The following is a 20,564-nucleotide window of genomic DNA, read 5'->3' as shown; positions in this document are numbered from 1 at the left end:
CTCTCCAGCGCAAAGCGCACGCAGTGGACCTTCGGCTCGCCGCCCCGCGCTTGGAACCAGCCACTGTCTCGGGCCCTCCGGCCCGAGGGCCTTTTCTGCCCGGGTCGTGTTTCCGAGCGGATCGCGCGCCGTTGAGCGTGTCGGAGCCGAAGTGCCGAGGCCTTGGAAGAGTACGGGCGTGAGTAACCATGGCCGAGCAGCGCCTGCCGGTACCTCGGCTCGAGGGCGTTTCGCGGGAGCAGTTCGTGCAGTGTCTCTACCCACAGGTGAGGCCCTCGAACGGGACCCAACCGCAGGAAGCCAGGGCTGGCCCGTCCCTACAGTCGGGCGGCTCCGAACTGGTTTCTTACGACCCAGAGTGTAGGGAAGAGGCGTCGGGCAGATGACTGGTTGGCACTTAGGTCAAGGGAGAGGGCACGAGGGGACATCGACGGGCTCATCTATTAAAACAGCTCCACGTTTCTAGGGGCAGGATGTCTGCGGAGAGCTGAGTGCCGGGGGCAGTTTGCCTAAGTTCTTTACTTTCTGCGGAGAGAGTTCTATTAAGACTTATGCCGTTATTATGGCAACGAAAGCCCGTTTATTCCCCATTCTCCCCACCTCCCCATCTTCGGCCCGGTTTCCGAAAATTTAGTGCAAGATGCGCGGCCCCCCACGTGGTGCGAACGACACCTGACAGTCTACTCCCAGTGAACGGATGCGGAGGCGCAGCTTTTCACTCCACTGAGCCAGCAGGAAAAGCAGTGGGCCTCCTCCGGGAAACTGCCAGGGGTCTTGGATTTTTAACTAACCTGGGTTCTAGTTCATACGCTGGAATCTTTTATACGTGTAGTTCGAACCTTAGTTCTTTAAAACTCACAGGGAAATATTAAGGAGAAAAAGCATTTTTACCTGCAGTGCTTTGCAAACGTGTCCAGACTTAAGAAAAACAAAAATACTCAGCAGGTATTTACAGGAAAAAATACACGAATTACAGTAAGTCTGTTTATGGTGGACCCCTCCACCCCAGCAATTTTCTTACCTGATATTTACATCCGTAAGGGTGGTCATAGAGTTACAGTTCTGGGTATTACAAATTTTAGGGATGAAATTTTTTCTTTTAGTAGTTAGCAACCTACAGGAGAGGATTCAAGCCTTCATTTATGTGAGGGACTAACTAGTTAGTACTTGACGGATTGTTCTTACCCTCCCCACCCCCATTCCCCCATCTCTGGGTGTGTTAGTCATAAGATGCCTACAGGGAAGTGTTGTGAAGATTGAATGATGTATGTGGAAGATGCATAGTAAAAGGTGTTTCCTAATCTTCCCAGATAAGACTTGTCTTATCAGAAAGCTTCATAAACAATCACTGAGTTTTAGAAACAAACTTCTCTGGTTATGGTGCAATAAAATTAGAAATTAATAACAAAATTGAAAGAAAAAGAAAAAAGACCTTTCTACCTGGAAACACTAAAAAGAAAAGTATGAGGGGATGTAGTCCTATCAGATTTTTTAACATATTCTAATAACTCCATAATTAACACTGTATGGCACAGGTGCGTGAATAGACAGACCAGAAGAATAGAATAGAAAGTCCAGAAATACCTCTCTCTCTCTCTCTCTCTCTCCACACACACACACACACACAAACACACACACACACACACACACACACACACACACACACTCACTCACACACACGTATGGAAATAGATTTCAATTCATGTGAAAATACAGTATATAATGGACACGACGTTTTAAAAATCGCTGGGGCAAAAATTGACTTTTTTCTTAATAGACTATTTTTTAGAGTAGTTTAGGTTCATAGCAAAACTGAGTAAAAGGTATGACAGAGATTTCTCATATACTTCCTTCCCCCACACATGCATAACCTCCCCCATTATAAACATCCCCCACCAGAGTGGTACATTTCTTACAATTGGTGAACCTATGCTGACACATCATTTTAACCCCAAATCTATAGTTTACATTACAGTTCACTCTTGGTGTTGTATTTTCTCTAAGTTTGGACAAATTTGTAACGATCCACATTCACCAGTATAGTAACATACAGAGTAGTTTCACTGCCCAAATGGTGCTGGGACAACTGGGTAGTTATTTAGAAAATGATAAAATTAGATTTATATCTCATACCATACACAAGAGTAAATTCCAGGTGGATCAGAAAAATGTAAAGAAATAAAACATCACAAGTACTAGAAGAAAATATGGGTAGATTCCTCTATAATCTAGGTCTGTGGAAGGCTTTTCTACCTATGACACAAAAATCAGGTGTAAGAAAAGAAAAGATTAAAATTTGAGTACATAAGGACAGAAGCAGTATAAGCAAAATTGAAAGACAAATACAAACTGGGAGAAAATATTTGCAATATAGATCTCATATAAAGGGCAGTAAAAGCCGTTGTATGTAAAGAATTTTTAAAGGGGGGATGGGGCAAAAAAACTAATAGGAAAATAAGTAAACAATTGACAAAAACTGATAAAATGGCCTTTAAACATAGGAAAATATGTTCAACTTTACTTATAAGAGAAATTATGAGACTGACGCGCTACCTACTGCGCTAACGAGGCACCTTATAAGAGAAATTAAAGCTACAGTGAGATACCACTTCTTACCTATCATATTGGCAAAATTAAAAAGCTTTGATAATCCACTCTTGGTGAGGCTGTGAAGGAACTGTCATTCTCTCACTTTATACCAAGTGGTAGAATTCTTGGCATATCTAACAAAACTGTGTGTGTGTGTTTACTTTATGACCTAGAAATTCCTTGATTAGGAATTCTTTGAAGATATACCTCCAGAAACATGAAAATATTTATATGGTGTTATTGTACTTGCAAATAATTGGAAATAACTTAAATGTTTATACATAGGAGAGTGATAGAATAAATTATTGCCCATTTATACTGTAGTGTACTGAGCTGTGAAAAAGAATGAAGGAGGTATCTCAACCGATAGCAGTGATTTCCAGGATATATTTTAAATTTAAAAACAAGTTATAAAAGAAAATATATAGTAAGCTATTCTTTATATTAAAAAAAAAGTGGGGGGATAAGGAAATATTTATGTTTTTGATCACTTTGCAAAAAAGAAATACAAGAATGATAAGTCAGAAATTAAGGAGGTTGATTATCTGTAGGCACTGAGTAAGTACTGAGGTGAAAGAATTTGGATGGGGTGACCTTTTTGTATAGTTTTGTCTTTGGGGGTCACTTTAATGTTTTGCATTCTAAAGTAATAATAAAATCAACAAGGATGAGGTAAAATTAAAAAAATACAAAACCCTAATATAGAATGTAAAAAGTAACAAATGAACCTATCTAAGGGTGAGGGAGAGAAGTAAACCAAGTCACTTTTTTTTTGGACACAGTACAGTGTGCTCTCCATATCGTCGGGTTCCACATCCAAGGATTTAACCAACCACGGATGGAAGATGTAGTTAGGCCTATGATGGTTGCCTCTGTACTGAACGTGTTTAGATGTTTTTTTCTTGACATTATTCCCTAAACAATAAGGTATAACAACTGTTTACATAGCATTTACATTGTATTAGATATTATAAGTAATCTAGAGATGATTTAGAGTATATGGGAGGATGTGCATAGATTATACGCAAATACTACACCATTTTATGAGGATCCTTGGATTTTGATACCTTTGGGGATCCTGGAACCAATCACGTGGCTATGAGGGATGATTATACTTTGATTAAATGTCTTTAGTCTAAAGACAAAAAGAACTGAAAACAAACTGAATTCTAGTTAGTAGACTTGTTTTTTACAGCAGTATGATCTACCAATTGTGAAAGTACTTTCTGTGAATTCTGGAATTTTGCAAGTGATTTAACATTGAGGATCATGGCAACTAGGTTTCTCACTGTTGGGGAAGGGAGTTACAAATATATAAACAATAAAAACTAGACGAATGAACCTTGAAACACGTGTGGCTTATAAATATGTCCATTAGATATATGTGTGTGTATATATATGGCATATATGTGACCATATATGGAAAGAGATAAATAGATATAGGTATATACATATTCTTGTATGGGACATGTGTATTTCACATTATTTCCTAGCTCTGTCCACTGAGAAGACAGAAGTAATGATATCCCATTAAACATTCCCCACTAAAAGGAACCAGAGCTACTTGAAATGAGTGATTGCAGGGCTCTGGCAGAGAAACTAAAAGGATGCTAGATTATGTTATTTTGCCATAAATTAGGGAAGTACTCAGATTAAAAAGTCACAAGAATCAGCTTGAAGGTGCCCTACAGACCAAATCGAGGATAATTTGAGCACCAAAATTATATCAGTAGATTATTGCCCAGTGAATAAAATAAATAAATGGAGATGTTAGTTAGAGCTTATTTTGCTATTGGGATGCTGACTAATAAATGTAGAAGAAATGATGAAATTTTAAAAAGTCATTATTTTTGCACTCAAGAATCAAGCAGTTCTTGATTCAGGCAGTAATTACTAGTTGATCAAAGTAAACCCCACAAGTTCTAGAGCAAAATATTCAAACATTCCTTCTGTGGTTCTTTCTTTCCCCCAAATGCATAACCTGAATCTAACTATGAAGAAATTTTAGGTAAACCCAAATTGAAGGGCATTCTATGAAATAACTGGCCTGTACTCTTGAAAAATGTCACAATCATGGAAGACGAAGAAAAGCTGAGGAAGTATTCCAGATTAAAAGAGACATGACAACTGAATGCAGTCAGTCTGTGACATCACAGATTGAATTCTGGGCCAGAAAAATAAATAACTCTTAAAGGAAATTATTGTGACATTTAGCACAATTTGAATATGGATTGTGGATTAGGTAATCATATTATGTCAGTGCTAAATATAATTTTGATAATTACTTTGTAATTATGTAATAGAATGTCTTTGTTCTCAAGAAATATGCTTAAGTTTGTAGAGATAAAGGAGCATGATGTCAGCAATTTAATCTTGAAATGGTTCAGAAAAAATTAAATTATGTTTAATAAAGTGTGCCTCTATACATACATAATGTGAGTGAGAGCAAATGATAAAGCAAATGGGGCAGAATGTTAAATTAACAATTGGTGGATCAAAAAGAGTATATGGGAATTCTTTGTAATGGTCTTGCAACTTTTTTATAAGTTTGAAGTGGTACCAAAATCTTGACTATATACAAAATATATACGAAAAATATTTGACTATAAAGCACAAATTTTAATCATTTATATTTTTGTAATAAATAACACGAAAATACTTTAATCAGATTTCTCTTTATTATATATTGATGATAATACTGCTGTTTTGTTTTGCTTTTTTAATCTTAAAATTTTGTTCATGGGTCCTCTTCCTATTTTAGTGATAGCATGGACTGTGAAAAGCTTTGAGTTCGGACATGTTGGGATCATAAATCAAATCTTGTTTGTTTTGTCCCTCTTTGGTCAAATATAGCTACTAATATATTATTGTTTTCATGAATTTTTTTTGTTTTATTTTTGTCCCACTTACAGAGAAAACCTCTTGTTTTGGAAGGAATTGATTTGGGAGCATGTACAAGCAAATGGACAGTGGATTATCTAAGCCAAGTTGGAGGGAAGAAAGAAGTAAAGATTCATGTTGCTGCAGTTGCACAGATGGACTTCATTAGTAAGAATTTTGTATATAGGTATTTTCTTCTGAGGTTTACTCTGGGGATACAAATAACTTTTTAAAAACTTTTAAAATATTTTCGCATTATTGTACAAAGACCATATGGCATTTCATCTTTTGGCTGGTTTGATGTAATCATGGAATAGCTTACTGATTTTTAAAGAGTGGCTTTTAAAAGACAAGATTCTGAGTTTACATAATTATACAAAGACATTTCCAAAGACCATTTTTTAAAATAGGGTGTATACCCCGTACCTTCTGGAGTCATGGAAGGAAAAGAAAATTTTTATAACTAGAGTTAGATTATATCTAAAGTTGGGTATGCTGTGTTCATTCCAATGTTTGATTAATTTATTGATCCTAACACATTAGTAAATGTTATCTATGATTGGGAATTCTAAAAAGCTCATGGTTGTTTTTTTTTTTTTTTCTCCTCTCTCCAGAAACAAGTTATGTCTGGTATAATTTTTCGTCATCTTGGGTAACATGAAAGAGTTACACTTTATTTTCTCTCTTTATAAAATAACCTTAAATACCTTTAATTTCTCTCATGGTTGCCATTTTATGCAGTGGAATTTTTAAAAAGTAAATAAGAGATCGTCAAAAGCTGCTAAATGTTGAAACTTGAAAGCTTTAAATGCTGTCATCTTGCAGGTTTCATGTGCTATGTATTCCCATGAGTTTCATTAAAAATGTTAAATTAAAAAACAAACAACTTTCAAATTGTAAGCATGTTCAGTTCCCAGCAAATTCAATCAATTGAAAAACCATGTCATTCACAAAGGACTTCAGTTTAGAGATGAGTTAAACAGAGCTTCCCAGGGCCATTCCTTTCTTAGTAGAGTCTTCCAAGCTCATATAGCAGCTGCCAAAGCATTTCTCAGTTTTTGATCCTTTGAATATTTATCATTATAATTTTGGTTTTTAATAGGCCATGAATTGAGTTTAATTGCGATAAGTTTTTCCACGTGTATGAACTTTTCATTTTTTATTAAATTAAGTAAATGGAAGAAAGTGCCGGAATGCTGAGTGTTTTTCAGCCTGCAGCTAATGATGTTTATTTCCCAGAGAGTTCAATGCCATAATAAATTGGTGTTGAAACTTCACCTTGAATTGCCTTGACATTTTGTCATGTCTTTAAAACTTTACAAAACTTGTTTTTGAAGCACATGCATTATGTAATAGTTCCTATCCCAGCTTCCTCTAAGCCTTTCACTAGAGCTACTAAAAAGTTGCAAGATTATTTTTTTTAGAGTGTAAGAAAAAAAAATCGAAAAAAAATTTGGTTTAGTCATTTTCAGCATTTATTAGGCAGTAAGAAAGAATGGAGGCATTTAAGTCAAAAACTGACAAGAGAGTAAGAAATCCCACACACACATATATCATTATTATCACTTCAGTCTGAGGTTGCTTTTCTGCTTTATCAAATATTTGGAAATCGATACATTAACAAGTTCAGTATTAACTTTCTTCTTGGTAGTTCTCACTGTTCCTTCCAGAGTCAAGATACTATGGACAAGAGAATCTGGTGTGGTGAAAGGATATTGTTGGTTATGTTAGTCTATTTTCTGTTGCTTATAACAGAAATACCTGAAACTGACATCAGTGCTGCTCACAGAACCCACAGTCCATAACCTGGCATCAGACTCACTTAGCTTTGCAGAATGATACAAGGCAGGAAATAGCATTCTAGTAGAATACTATTAGTGGGACTCTTTACATGCTTCCAGGGCTATTTTTTGTCTCACCAAGTGACGGCTTAGTTGTAAGGGAATAAGACTATGGAGGTAGCACAGAAACACCGTAGCTTAGGCGAACCATGTGGTCCACAGAAATCACTAGCTTAAAACTGCCCATGAACTTAGCTTCTAGTTTCCTCCTAGGGATATGCTCAGTTATACTGCAGACAGGAAAGCCATATCCTCTGCTTCCTAACAAGTGTTTATAGTCCATTCACAGATCTTCTAGTGCAGACACAGCATACCAATTAGGGGTCATTTTTAATAATAAATGGTGTTACCTGATATCACAGCTGACATTCCATCTTTATCTTTACCCATTATGTTTCTAGAAAAACAGTGCTCGGAGAAAGTAAGCCAGCCCAAGGTCATCTTCTTGTAAATAAGGAGAAAAGTTTTGCTGACCCTTTCTCCCCACCTCCTCAGTACAGATTTCAAGTGGAAAGTAAGACTTGGTAGTAAGACTGAAAAGATTACAACTCTTAATCAGAGGTTTGGAGTTAGTAGTGCAGTGGGGGAACAGAGGAGAGGTTTTAGATCTAGAGGCTTTTGGGGAAGCCATTGTCTTGTTACTAATACAGTATCATCCTTATGTATGTGGCAATACTTTTGATTCTAGACAGTTGGCAGGACCTGGAAGAAAGAGAATCCTCTAGGCTCAAGAGTGGGAAGTAAAGGAAACAAACTGTTTCTACAGCATCCAGCCATGTTCACTAGGATAGAAGGAGACAGGCATTTGGGCAGAAATTTTGAAGAATGAAACTTAGTCACTTCACTGGAATTCTTGAGCTATTCCTCAGAAGCCTTAAAGTGACAGAGGGTGATGCAGGAGGATGAGAGCAGTGTTATTGGCTTCTGTGTTCTGCTGTAGTGCCAAAAGGCAGGAAGATGGGGGGAGGAGGAAACAGGGGAGGAGGGATGTATCTTCATTGGACTATTGCCTACCATCTCTTCCAAAATATCACTAGTAGGGGCAGGCCCATGGTTTACTTGGGAGAGTCTGGTGCTGATAACAACAAGGCCGTGGGTTCAGATCCCTACATAGCAATGGCCAGTTAGCTCACTGGGGAGAGCGTGATGCTGACAACACCAAGTCAAGGGTTAAGATTCCCTTACCGGTCATCTTATTAAAAAAAAACAAAAACAAAACATCACTAGTAGTTTGCCCCATTCATCACAAGATTGGTTTTACCATAACACTTGAAAACAGATAGCAAGCAGAGTCTAAAGTTTTGTGTATTTCCAAAGGTAATCAGACACCATAGAAACATTTTTCTATCAGTAACTTGGAATAGAAGTGTATTGACAGATGAGAAAGATCCATGTGTACCATAGATTTAAAAATCCAAAATTTCAGACAAGTTAGGTCTAATAAACATACCACTAAATGACTTAAAAATTTAGAATTCCATGTAAGAATTTATAATAAAAATTATAGATATTATAAAGCAGAAGATCATACCCAACTCCAACAAGCCTGTATGTATGGTGATTATTACTTGCTGCTTTGTGTTGCTTCGCCTCCCACGGATTTGTCACCCCACTTCCCTTGGGTGACAGAGATGCAAAGGATTACTCAAAGCCCATCTCTTCTGAGCAGTGAAAAGCCCCAAAGCGGTTAACTTCTCTTGGGAATGCTCCAGCGGGAGGCATTCCTTCCTTGGGAAATTAACCCCAAATTGGGGTTCTCTTCCTGCATTTATTTTCCAGACCAGGAAGTTACAGGAAGAGACATAGCTGGGGTTATAGTTTAACAATATAGGCTGGTAACTTTCAGTGAAACAAGCCAGATGACATTCCAGTAGACAATTAAGTGGTCCTATCAACAAAGGCTTGATCTTAGCAAACATTCCTTCTTACAGCAATTTCTCAGTATCTTTACATAACAATCAGTAACCAGTCTGTCTTTGAGCCAGCAACCTTGCTGTGTTACAAATCTTTATCTTACACCAGAGACTTTATAGCCTGAGGAAAATTTCCAGTCCTCCGCAAGGTCAATATTTGAAACTGCAAGGCTTTGGAAAACCAGGCCCTGTAAAGTACATATGCTTTATAGTATATTCCACATTACTAGTTGGTCTGTTATTATTAAGTTCAAGGATTCTTTTATGTTTATTTCAGAACTTTACCTTTTGACAAGTTGGTCCAGAGGGCAGCCGAAAAAAAGCATCAAGAATTCTTTATATCAGAGGTAATTGCTTTTAAGATTTTTTAAGAAGGCATTAATATCTATATACTAAATGGATTTTCTTATTAAAAAAACATTAAATATACTAGAGCTGAAACCTTTTCTGGTAGCCATTCTTAAGGGTTAGTCAGATATACCATAGACTCTAGCTCTGCTGCTCATTAGCTCTCAAATCTTGGCCAAGTTATTTTTCTGTACTTCAGTATACTCATCTATAAAATGAGGATAATAACTACCTATTTCATAAGGTTTTTTGTAATGATTAGCTAAATAAAATCTGTAAAGTACATAGTGTGCTCTGATACGTAGAAACTACTGATTAAATGTTAGCTATTTATATTACTTCTTTTGAAAATGCTGTGGTCTGATATGCCAAATTCAAATGCTAATGGATGATTTTCATATTGTATTGGCTATTAGACTGTTTACGTATTTTATTATTGTAAGTTATTATCAATATGATTTCTGTTGTGTGTATTTGCTATATCATTTGTTCAAGATTAAATGCAGAAGAATTTTACCTATCTACATTATAGTCCAGCTTTAAATAATTCCATTTAAATACCTTGAGCTAAGTCATTGAGGCATATATATAAATACTTTTTTAAAAATTCACTGTGTTACCTCAAAAGCACATTTAAAAAATATATTGAGCCAGCTGGGTTGGGCATTTTGGTTGTAAAAGGTATTTATTTTCACAGTTCTCTCATCAGGTGATGGTTACTCTAGATTACCACCAAGATCCTTAAAAAGTCTGTGGGTCTGTAATATGACTCGAATATCTTTTAAAACTGATTCCATTATCTTATCTGAGAACTGTTTTTTAACTTTATGGCCATGCTCTGAACACATATATTCAGTTGCCTTCTGGTACTCTCTTGTCTAAGGGTAATGAGTGGCACAGATTTTAATAGCTATGAAATGTGAAGTAAAAGAAACACACAGGATAAAGTATTAAAGTCTAAAAATTATGTAAAGTTTGTAAACAAGATGAACATAGACTGTCAGTTCAGTCCTCCATAAAGCAGGTGCTGAGATGGAATTAGGAGTAAAAAAGGTTTATTAGGGAATAATACCTGTGAAAGAAAAGGGGAGGAAGCAGGATTGGGTAGGGGGTGGCCATTAGATAGACATACACCCTGAAATTCTCTGCCGGCTCATTGTGGAACTCCTGAGCAAAAACTTGCCTGTCAGAAGAGTCCTGCATTGGATGGCAATGTCTAGACCTTTTACCATCTTACTCAGTCATTGGTTGGGGCTACCCTAAGATGAGCATGACCTTGGTTCAAATGCTGAGGTGGGGGCCAGCCCGTGGCTCACTCAGGAGGGTGTGGTGCTGATGACACCAAGGCCACAGGTTCAGATCCCATATAGGGATGGCTGGTTAGCTGACAACACCAAGTTAAGGGGTAAGATCCCCTTACCGGTCATCTTTTAAAAAAAAATGCTGAGGTGGACCTGATAAAGTTAACAGCTGGCAGGTCTAAGTTAATCACATTCCTTGCAACTAAGTAGTGATTCCTTTCTTGAAGTGGGATCTAAGCAGTGCATCTCTGTGTCTGCATGTCCGAGTGTGAGCTAACAGTATAATGCCCACCAAACTGAAAGCTATTGTGAGACCAAAGAATAAAGCAGGCAACTTCATATAGTTTACAAGGGTTTTATCATTATAATAATGATAATGTTATCATTATAATAATAATAATTATTATTGATGGGTGGTTACTTAAGGGATCGGGTGGAGTATCAATCTATCCAAGTGCTGTGCAACTGCTATGCACAGAAGTGGACAAAAATGGAGATATGCCAAAGAGAAAGTCTGCAGAAGTGCAAGATTCCCAGGCTCTCCACAGCCTCCTGTTGCTTATCTTTGGGGTTGCTGGCGACATTGCCTGGTGTCACTCCCATTATGTTAAGCATAGCTGTCTGCTCCTGTCCCTTCCTCAGTTGTAAGCAAACTGTACAGGGGAAAAATTGTAACTATTGAAGCCAGAGTTAGAGCCCCAAAGGCCACAAGGATGGGGTGAGTTCTGACCAGCATTCCTATACTGCCACATGAATTTATTTTTAAATCCTGAAACATTAGAATTGGTAGAAAACACTTAGAATTTAAGAACATTCTTTGTAACCTAATTAGCCAGTAATAAATTTATAGAACCAATCTGATATGGCACAAGCTAAAAATATAAAAACAGGGAACCTGAGAGTTCAGTTAAATTCATGACCATAGATTTATAATATGCTTTAAGGTAAGTAAGTTATATTTTGAAGTTTGTGATATAATGATCAGTGTTGTTTTAAAAGAGGCAGAATTCTTGAGTAGTATTGCCCACGTGCTTGACCTATACTATATCTCAGTTCCCTAAATCTTATAGGAAATGCAGGCAACAGAGAATTTTTTGAAATTAAAAGTTTCCTATTTAGCTACTCAGTGATGTGTAAATGATTTTTAAAAATTATCAATTTAAGCTTACTACTGTGAAATGATATATTTCTAATTCATACACGAGCTGACTCTTAAGGATGTGGCTTGAGAATTTTATTTGATCAGGGATAGGCTTAAGTTGTTAAAATGCAATGTTCTAGATTTTTAAAGAAGTTATTAAAAGTGTAAGGTATTTTATTTATCTTTTGTTCTACATTTGTATTACCTCAAGAAGTTTGTTATTTGCCTTCAATACTACTTTGAGATCATATGTGCTATGCAAACAGGAATTCTCTTATTAAATAGGAAGACACTTAAAACAGTCTAAATAATTTGGAGTATAAAGTCTGAATCAGTATGGCTTTAGATATGGTATTTGTGTGTTGCCTTTAGAATTTATTTTACTGAATGTTTTGTGGATCCAGTCATTATTATGAGCAACATATAAAGACATTTCTTCATATGGCCACCAGAGCGCATTAGTAGAACGGGTAAGATTACTTTTTAGAAAACTACTTAACTGGGTCAGATTTTAAGATTTGCTTCCTTCCTTTTTTAATTCCTAATATTTTTTAAATGAATGCTGATGTTATTTTTCTTTGGGATGTTTAAGGATGAGAAATACTACTTACGGTCACTTGGAGAAGACCCTAGAAAGGTAAGAATTCTGAATTTGAAACAATTGCTTAAAACCTAAATGGATGTATATATGTTTACTGGTTCTGTAATTTTTACATTAACTGCCTGACATTTAAATTGTTTTATCCTTTTCCATTCTTTTCTCAATGATTTGTGCCCTTGAATAAGAAGTAAGATTATTAAAAGTTGATTTCTTCGTTTTCAGGTAGGACTGTATAATCTTAGTGTTTAAAGCCATCTAAACACCACACAATAAGAAATTCTTTCTATTATATGTTTTATAGCTAATAAGATACTAATCCAAAATAATTATAAAAGATCCTGAATAATTCATTAGATAGGCTTTGACATGTATTCATAGTCAAATTAATATGGCTGCAGAGATAAGGAGTGGTCCCTAAAATGATCAAGTAAAGTGATATTTTTACCTTTTATGTCACCGTTTAGTTCTTTACCCTCTCTTTAATAGAACTGACAGGTTTTACAGAGTTGATGATGTTCAAGGTGTTGACTCCTGAATTTAATAATTACAGTGGATGACAATTGTATAATTCTTGCTTAAAGTAGGAGGAACCTTTGTATTAATGAAGCATATGGAGCTTAACAATAGTGTCATTGTTGAATCTGCAATCACATTACACAGTTTTTTATTCCTTCATTTGATAGTATTTTAAAGTAGTGAACTATGTTTTGCCCCATTCCCTCTCAATATCTTGGGGTCTGTTGGCAGCCTTAGATAAATAAGCATTATTTAAATTTAATATTAATATTAAATTAGTATTAAATTAAGCATTATGCCAATATTGTATTTATTACTAAAATTCTTTCCTGATATTATTTTTATCTAATATTTTTATGTTTCTGTCAATGCAGGATGTTGCAGATATTAGAAAGCAGTTTCCTTTATTGGAAGGAGATATTAAGTTTCCAAAGTTCTTCAAAGAGGAGCAGTTCTTTTCCAGTGTTTTTCGAATTAGTTCGCCAGGATTACAACTTTGGACTCACTATGATGTATGCTACATAAATGAGAAATCTAAGGCTACAGTAAATCTTTAGCATTTACAGATCTAACATTCATGGTTTCAACTTTCTATAGGCTGCTCTAAAGATCTTTGCTGTGTCATTTGCTGAAACTTGAGTTTTGAAAATAGGTGCTATGCCATGTGGTGATATGGGAATGAACTATGTAGATAATGAAAAAGCCTAGTTTAGTTCCTTACATTTGTATTTCTCTGTGGTCTTGTTCTTGATTCATCATCATATATATATTAAGTTTAATGAAGTATTTTTTTGCATGTGAAAAATGGCCACCAGATAAGGGAGAAAATTGTTAACGTGGAAAAAGTGCTAAGCTTGTATGAGGATGTGTAAGTGATACACATGACTCTGGCTATCTAGGAACACATAACTGTGGCCATCCAGAGTTAAGTTATTCAGGAGAAAAGCAGAAGCTTGTGGAGAGCCATTTCCAGTTGTAAGAATTTGGGGATATCTGAAAGTCATAGGATATATGTCCCTTGAGAATGTCAAATGTCTGCTATATTCATAGGGCAGCAAGATGTGTAGAGGATTGATCATGATTATTCTATGATATAATTTTATTTGTTTAAATATATGTACATATATAAGCATTTAAAAAACATTAAAAATACTAGTATTGTATTTGGTTTGGTGTCAGGAGGTAGAGAAACTTAGGAAGCTAACAATACCTACTAGGTTTCCAAAGATAAAAAACAATTTTTAAAAGTTCTAAGTCAAACTATCATGTTTTATACATGTATTTTATAATTCATTTGAGGACCTCTTGGGAGGATTTTAGTATGGTCAGTAAATCTGTAATTAAAAGAGATAGACATGAAATCTTAGCATATTTTTTTAAAGTCTTTCATGAATGACATGGTGAGAAAATGATGTGGAACTCATATGTATTTTTAATTATATTCTAACCATACTTTAAATTTTAAGTAGTATCCTTTTTACCTTGAGTAATAATAAAATATAATATATAAAGCTTTTCTTAAAAATAAGTCAGAGGAATGCTAGTTATTATTATATAATTAAGGTTTCCATAAATAAGGGATTAGTGGTAAAAGGAGAAATGCTTAGGTAGAAGTGATATGTAAATAAGCATGAATATCTTGCTTAGTGTATATCTTAATTTCTTAGCTGAGAATTATGTGGCTCTGCCTTTTAACATTTTTGACAATCTGTACTAAGAAAATGTACCTTTATGCACTCAGGAAAAGTTAAGATTCCTCCATTAATAAGTATTTTAAGAAAATTTACAGATTATATTTATATTCCTATAGAAATAATTTGAAAATCAAGATACACATAATCAAATTATGGGTGCACATTTATTATGAGTGTAGCACTGGTTGCAGCATTACCTTGTATTTTCCTAACACCTAATTTTTCTAAATGCTTTTAATCTGTTGTCTAATGTTGGCCTTGTAGCAGATAAGTAAAATAAAAATTAACCAAGGGGACCATTAAATAGGTTTAACTGTATTCACTGACAGTTAGTGGTGGAGTAAGGGCAAATAGTTTCCTGATTCCAGATTTCTTAATTTGCCAGTCCTTCACATATTAAGGCAGTACTGCAGAAATCTCTTCAATAAAGACACAGTTGTATGTGCAATACAAATCTTTTCATTGTTAGATTAGAATATAAGAGTTTTAGGTAATCTAAATCATCTTATTAAAAGATAGTGTTGACAATTAACTGTTTAGAATGCCATTGGTTCTATTTATTTGAATTTTAGATACTGCTTACTCATAAGTTCTTATTGGTCTTCAGGTAATGGATAATTTCTTAATACAAGTGACAGGAAAAAAGCGTGTTGTATTGTTCAGTCCTCGAGATGCCCAATATTTATATTTATCAGGTATGATTTTTTTTTTTAAGTTTATATTTCTAAAGTTTTTTCAGTTACTCCTTTTGAGAAATCTTTAATCTCATAGAACTAAACATTTTAGGACTTAATCCTAATTATGATGTATTTGTATTCCCCATTGTGTATGTGTATACATGTAATGATAGGCTATATGAAGCATGAGATTTTCGCATTATCTTAGTTATATGAGATTACTTCAAAAGTTCATGGAAAAATAGAATATAAAGATAATATGCATCTTTCCATGAAGACCTGTCCTATCACATGGAATTGATGTCATAATTAAAGAGTGTGTCATTTAAAATTGTCTTAGTTTTCAGAATAGTTATTCTCACAGTATGGGTACTGTAAGTAATTGTATAGGAAATAATAAATTTTCGAATTTATATTTGTGATTACTTTTTTAAAAATGCTAACTTTGCTCAACCTGTATTATCCCTGTTTGTAACTTTTCAGGTACTAAATCAGAAGTGTTGAATATAGATAACCCAGACTTGGCTAAATATCCACTCTTTTCCAAGGCGAGAAGGTATGAATGTTCCCTTGGAGCTGGTGATGTATTATTCATTCCCGGTAAGATTTCTAGATCTCAGTATTGTGCTGTTTGTAAAATCTGTAATCTGTCACTCAACTTTTATGTGATTTTTTTTTAGTACAAAAATATATTTGTTATATGTATCTTGTCCTATACAAAATGATTTTTACGCACAACTCGTGTGTGTGTGTGTGTGTGTGTGTGTGATATTATACCTGGTTGTTTCTTTTGAAATCATTTCATTTCTAAAATATTTTAGAGCTATGTCTCAAATGTTTACCAAGAAATGGTAAATATTTTCCAAAGTCAAAACAGGTTAAAGATTTTATTGAATATGAAAACGTTACAATCTCAGCACTTGTGATATCTTTCATGTGCATTATTTTTCTACACACAGTCTGAATTCATATCACTTAATTTCTTTGTTCAGTAAATAGGCATTAGTTTAAAAGTCCATAAAACTTCCATGTTGTTAGTAAACACAGTGTTGTATTAATTCTTAAAAGTGAACACCTGAAGATTGTAAAAATCAAAATTAAGATTTAAGGACTATATTAATAAATTCTTTTTATACAGTTTTACTTTCCATATCTAAATTAATATACTATTAATATATTTTTTCAGTGACAGAATTAAGTAAAAAATAGTAAAGAAAAATATGGTCTCATTTGGGACTAAATTATAAATTCTTTGAGGACAAGAAACCATGTCTTGTTAATCTTTGTATTCCCCAAAGGACGTGATACAATGTTCTTCATATAATCGATCATCTATAAAAATTTGATATGTTGATTTTTTATTCTTATGTTCTTGGAAAACAACTGGCACATTAGCCTTTAAATCCATTGCCATTTTTAAAATTTATATTTAAATTTTTGGTTTTTCTATTTTTGGAGCAAGGTTAAGGGCTATGCAATTTTCACTTATTGTATATACAATTTTTTTAAAAAAGGAAAAAACGAGAAATACTGGACATTTGCATACATTTTGAAACAAAAGCAAAAGCCCCATCTTTGGATATAAATTTAACAGAATGGTTAGCTTTTTCTTCACATTATATTGAACAAGGAACAAAAAGATTCTGAAACTGTAGTTGATATTAAAACCATATATAAAAATCAGTTTTGTGAATCAAAATATTTAAGATTTTTTCCTCGAGCACTCTTAGAAATGAGTTTATTTGTAAAATTTAAATCTTCCTTTCTTTCACAGGGCTAAACATTTTTTGGAGGTGATTAGTATTCCATCTTGGTCATATTGTAGTGGTGCTTTAGTATTCCTCTAGCACCTATATTTTGAAAACTAAGAAGTAAACTTTCCAGTGAAAGTAAAGAATTAATTAGGTATATCATGATATATTTCACTCAACATCTCCACCACCAATACATATGCTGTAGTTTTATATACTTTTTATAAAGGAGCTGAAAGAAATATAAGACAGTTATGACTGTATTAGAAATATAAAACTGAAGAGGCTACGATGAGTGCAAATTTGAGTAAGTTTAGAAAACTAAACTGCAGCTTGAACAGGAAGTCTTTGAGAACAAATGTACTGTACTGAATCAGAAATGGTCAAAGATACTCCTCAAATAATTGAAATGTTCTTTGTACAAAAAAAAAAAAACACTTTTGGTGTGGTTCTGTGACTCAGGAAGTGTCAAAAAGTAACACAAAACAAAGCCCCAAATTAGAGAACTAGAAAACAAATATAACTTTATTATGTCTTTCAAGTTAAAAGGAAAAATTGCTATTTCTAAAGGTTTTTAAAGTAAGGGTTGTGCTATTGACACTTTAAATTGGTTGGCAATTCATAAAAGTTAAAATGATTCTATTAAAAGCTGGGAGTGTGCTAACGAAGGGATCTGGTTACAAGAATTATTTCTTACATTGGCTATATGCAATTCGTGATATTTCACTGACATTTTGGGTTTTTTTTTTTTTAACTGTAGGTTTTATTTTTAACTTGTTTTTTAAAACTTTCTCCAGCTTTATGGTTCCATAATGTAATTTCTGAAGAGTTTGGAGTGGGAGTGAATGTCTTTTGGAAGCACCTTCCATCTGAATGCTATGATAAAACAGATACCTATGGAAACAAAGATCCTATAGCAGCATCAAAAGCTGCACAGATTTTGGACAGAGCCTTAAAAACACTGGCTGAATTACCGGAAGAATACAGGGACTTCTATGCACGGCGAATGGTCCTACACATTCAAGACAAAGCTTTCAGCAAGAACTTTGAGTAAATAATGAAGTGAATGCAGTGATTGTAAACATTTTAATAAAATTTAGCTCAAATATTAAAAAAATATAACAAGATATAAAATTTTAAAGATTCATTCTTTGTTAACATAGGAAACATAAATCAGCCTCAGGTTTACAGATTAAGTATGAAAGGGTATTTACATGGTTTCTGCTTAATACAGATTAAAGAATTCTTTACTGGCACTACTTCTTAAGGTTTCAGATGCAAACAATCAGAAAATATATTGAATTGTGATACATGGAGTCTACTGCTAGAGAATAGGTTTCAGTGTTTCCAGTCCAGTGATTCAGTAATGTCATCAAGAACCTCCACAGTTTTTGCCCCCTCTCTTTTCAACCACAGTATATTGGCATCATCCCTAAGGCTGACTACCCTCGTGGCCATGGGATGATTGCCAGCAGCAGTTGGGGCCTTGAGCGTCTTCATTTACATGCAGCTGAAGAGTCAGGCTGGATTCCGGGGGCCCTGTCTTAATATGAGAAAGCTTCCCAGAATTCACTACCAAATCTTTGGGTCTCATTGCTTTAAAGTGGCTCAGACCTGTCCAACCCTGAGCTAGTTACTGGTGAAGGGTATGGAATAACCCTTAAGGCCAGTCAGGTCTACTGGTGGTGAGAGTAGAATTGTCTTACTTTGAGGCACATGAGCTATATATATAACTCATAAGGCAGAATGGATACTTTTTTTAAAATCAGGGTTCTGATAGGAAAGGAAAAAAGATGGATAATTAACAATGTCTGCTACATTTGCCTATAATCAGAATCTTGAGGAGTTGTTTTAAACCTGCAAATGCCTAGGCCCCAACTTTTGGGGCCTAGATTTGATTTAGTATGTTTGGGATTTGGTACCGTGTTTTGAAGCGTAACTGAGAAGCATAACTGGATATAGTGACTTGGATTATTAGTTTTGTGATTTGCCCAAAACAAATGTTTGATCTGATTCTGGTTTTTCATGCCACCCAGTGTGTCAGGTCTCTTTTTTCAATTTTTAAATGTTAGAAAATAAATGTTTTTATAGCTGTGCCTAAACCTTAACTTAATTAAAGTTTTCCCCACTAAATACTTTTTCACTTGTCCCTTTTTAAAAAAAAAAAAAAATTTTTTTTTAAAGAATGAATGAGAGATCCTAATGTTGTTATTGACAATGAGCCATTGTGTATGGATCTGTGCTGTTCTTTGCTTTGCACCTAGTAATTAGATTGCAGTGTAACTGCATAAAAACCAAATATATTTACTGGATACAAATATGCCCATCTAAAGCAATCTCTGGAACAATTTGGCACATTTTAATTATGGAAAAGATAATTTTCTCTATTGAAGATAATCCATCTACTCATATCCTTTGGAGTTGGATTAGTTTCAGGCATAAAAAGCAAATTACAGTAAATAAGAAAAGTATATAAAAAAAAGTTCTGAATTTACCAGCCATCTTTAAAAAGAGATATTTAAGTTACTCAGGTCAACAAGGTAAAAAAAAAAGTCTGGCAGAAAAGGAATTGTTTTAATATATTGGCCAGATCCAATTGTCACATTTTGACCTTTGGTTACTTCTTAGGCTAAGCAAAGAACTTATTTAATGATTCTTTCAGGAAGGAAAAGACAAAACCCCTCTTAGTATTTATATGTCAGCTTTTAATAAACCTTCCTTGGTTTTTTTTTCTTAACCAGTAAGAGAATCAGGGCACAGTGTAAATCCAGAGTCATGTAGAAAACTTGGAAGTAAAACAGATTACAATTTGCATACTGAATATTCATTTTAACTCAGTTTGTTTAGTGAGGAGGCAAACTGGATGACCTTTGGCAAGTTAAATAACCTTTATTAAGGTTATTTTCCTCATCTTTAAAACAGAACTAATGTATATTTCATGGTGTTGCTACAAAAATGGAAGAAAATAGTTCAAGGGCAGGCACATAGTTGATGGGTGGTGCTAAGAGATTTGATGTAGCTTCTGTTGCAATATTAAATTTTAATATTTAGAAAGGTAGAGATGAACCCTTTTTTACATTACTTCCGTGGTCATAATTTTTAATATTAGGGTCTCTTTATTTAAAATACAAAATATTTTAATCTTCTTTGCCTACTGGGTTATTTAAGGCCAAATGAGATGTTTCTTTTTAATGTATAAAATACAGTATATGCTAGGCTGCAATTTCTCAGGAATTCCACCTCTTAGAATTTTATTGCTGAAAGGGATCTTAGAAACTATCAGTCAACCCAGATTGTTTAAGTGATTGTACA

General features: G+C 34.4%; 1 protein-coding gene across 1 annotated transcript; it reads left to right on the top strand.

Annotated features, from left to right (window-relative positions):
• Nucleotides 1-12: 12 nt before the first annotated feature.
• Nucleotides 13-18,373, top strand: TYW5 (tRNA-yW synthesizing protein 5). The gene is made up of 8 exons (XM_063113308.1): nt 13-266; nt 5,502-5,656; nt 9,501-9,570; nt 12,606-12,650; nt 13,505-13,642; nt 15,432-15,519; nt 15,985-16,101; nt 18,050-18,373. Exons 1-8 carry the CDS (start codon nt 189-191, stop codon nt 18,304-18,306), a joined length of 948 nt encoding a protein of 315 aa, XP_062969378.1. The 5' UTR covers nt 13-188; the 3' UTR covers nt 18,307-18,373.
• Nucleotides 18,374-20,564: the final 2,191 nt, after the last annotated feature.

Source organism: Cynocephalus volans, chromosome 1, assembly GCF_027409185.1.
Source record: "Cynocephalus volans isolate mCynVol1 chromosome 1, mCynVol1.pri, whole genome shotgun sequence".
NCBI lineage: Eukaryota > Metazoa > Chordata > Mammalia > Dermoptera > Cynocephalidae > Cynocephalus > Cynocephalus volans.
The sequence above is the reverse complement of the archived record's forward strand: the minus strand, read 5'-3'. Positions and strand labels throughout refer to the sequence as shown.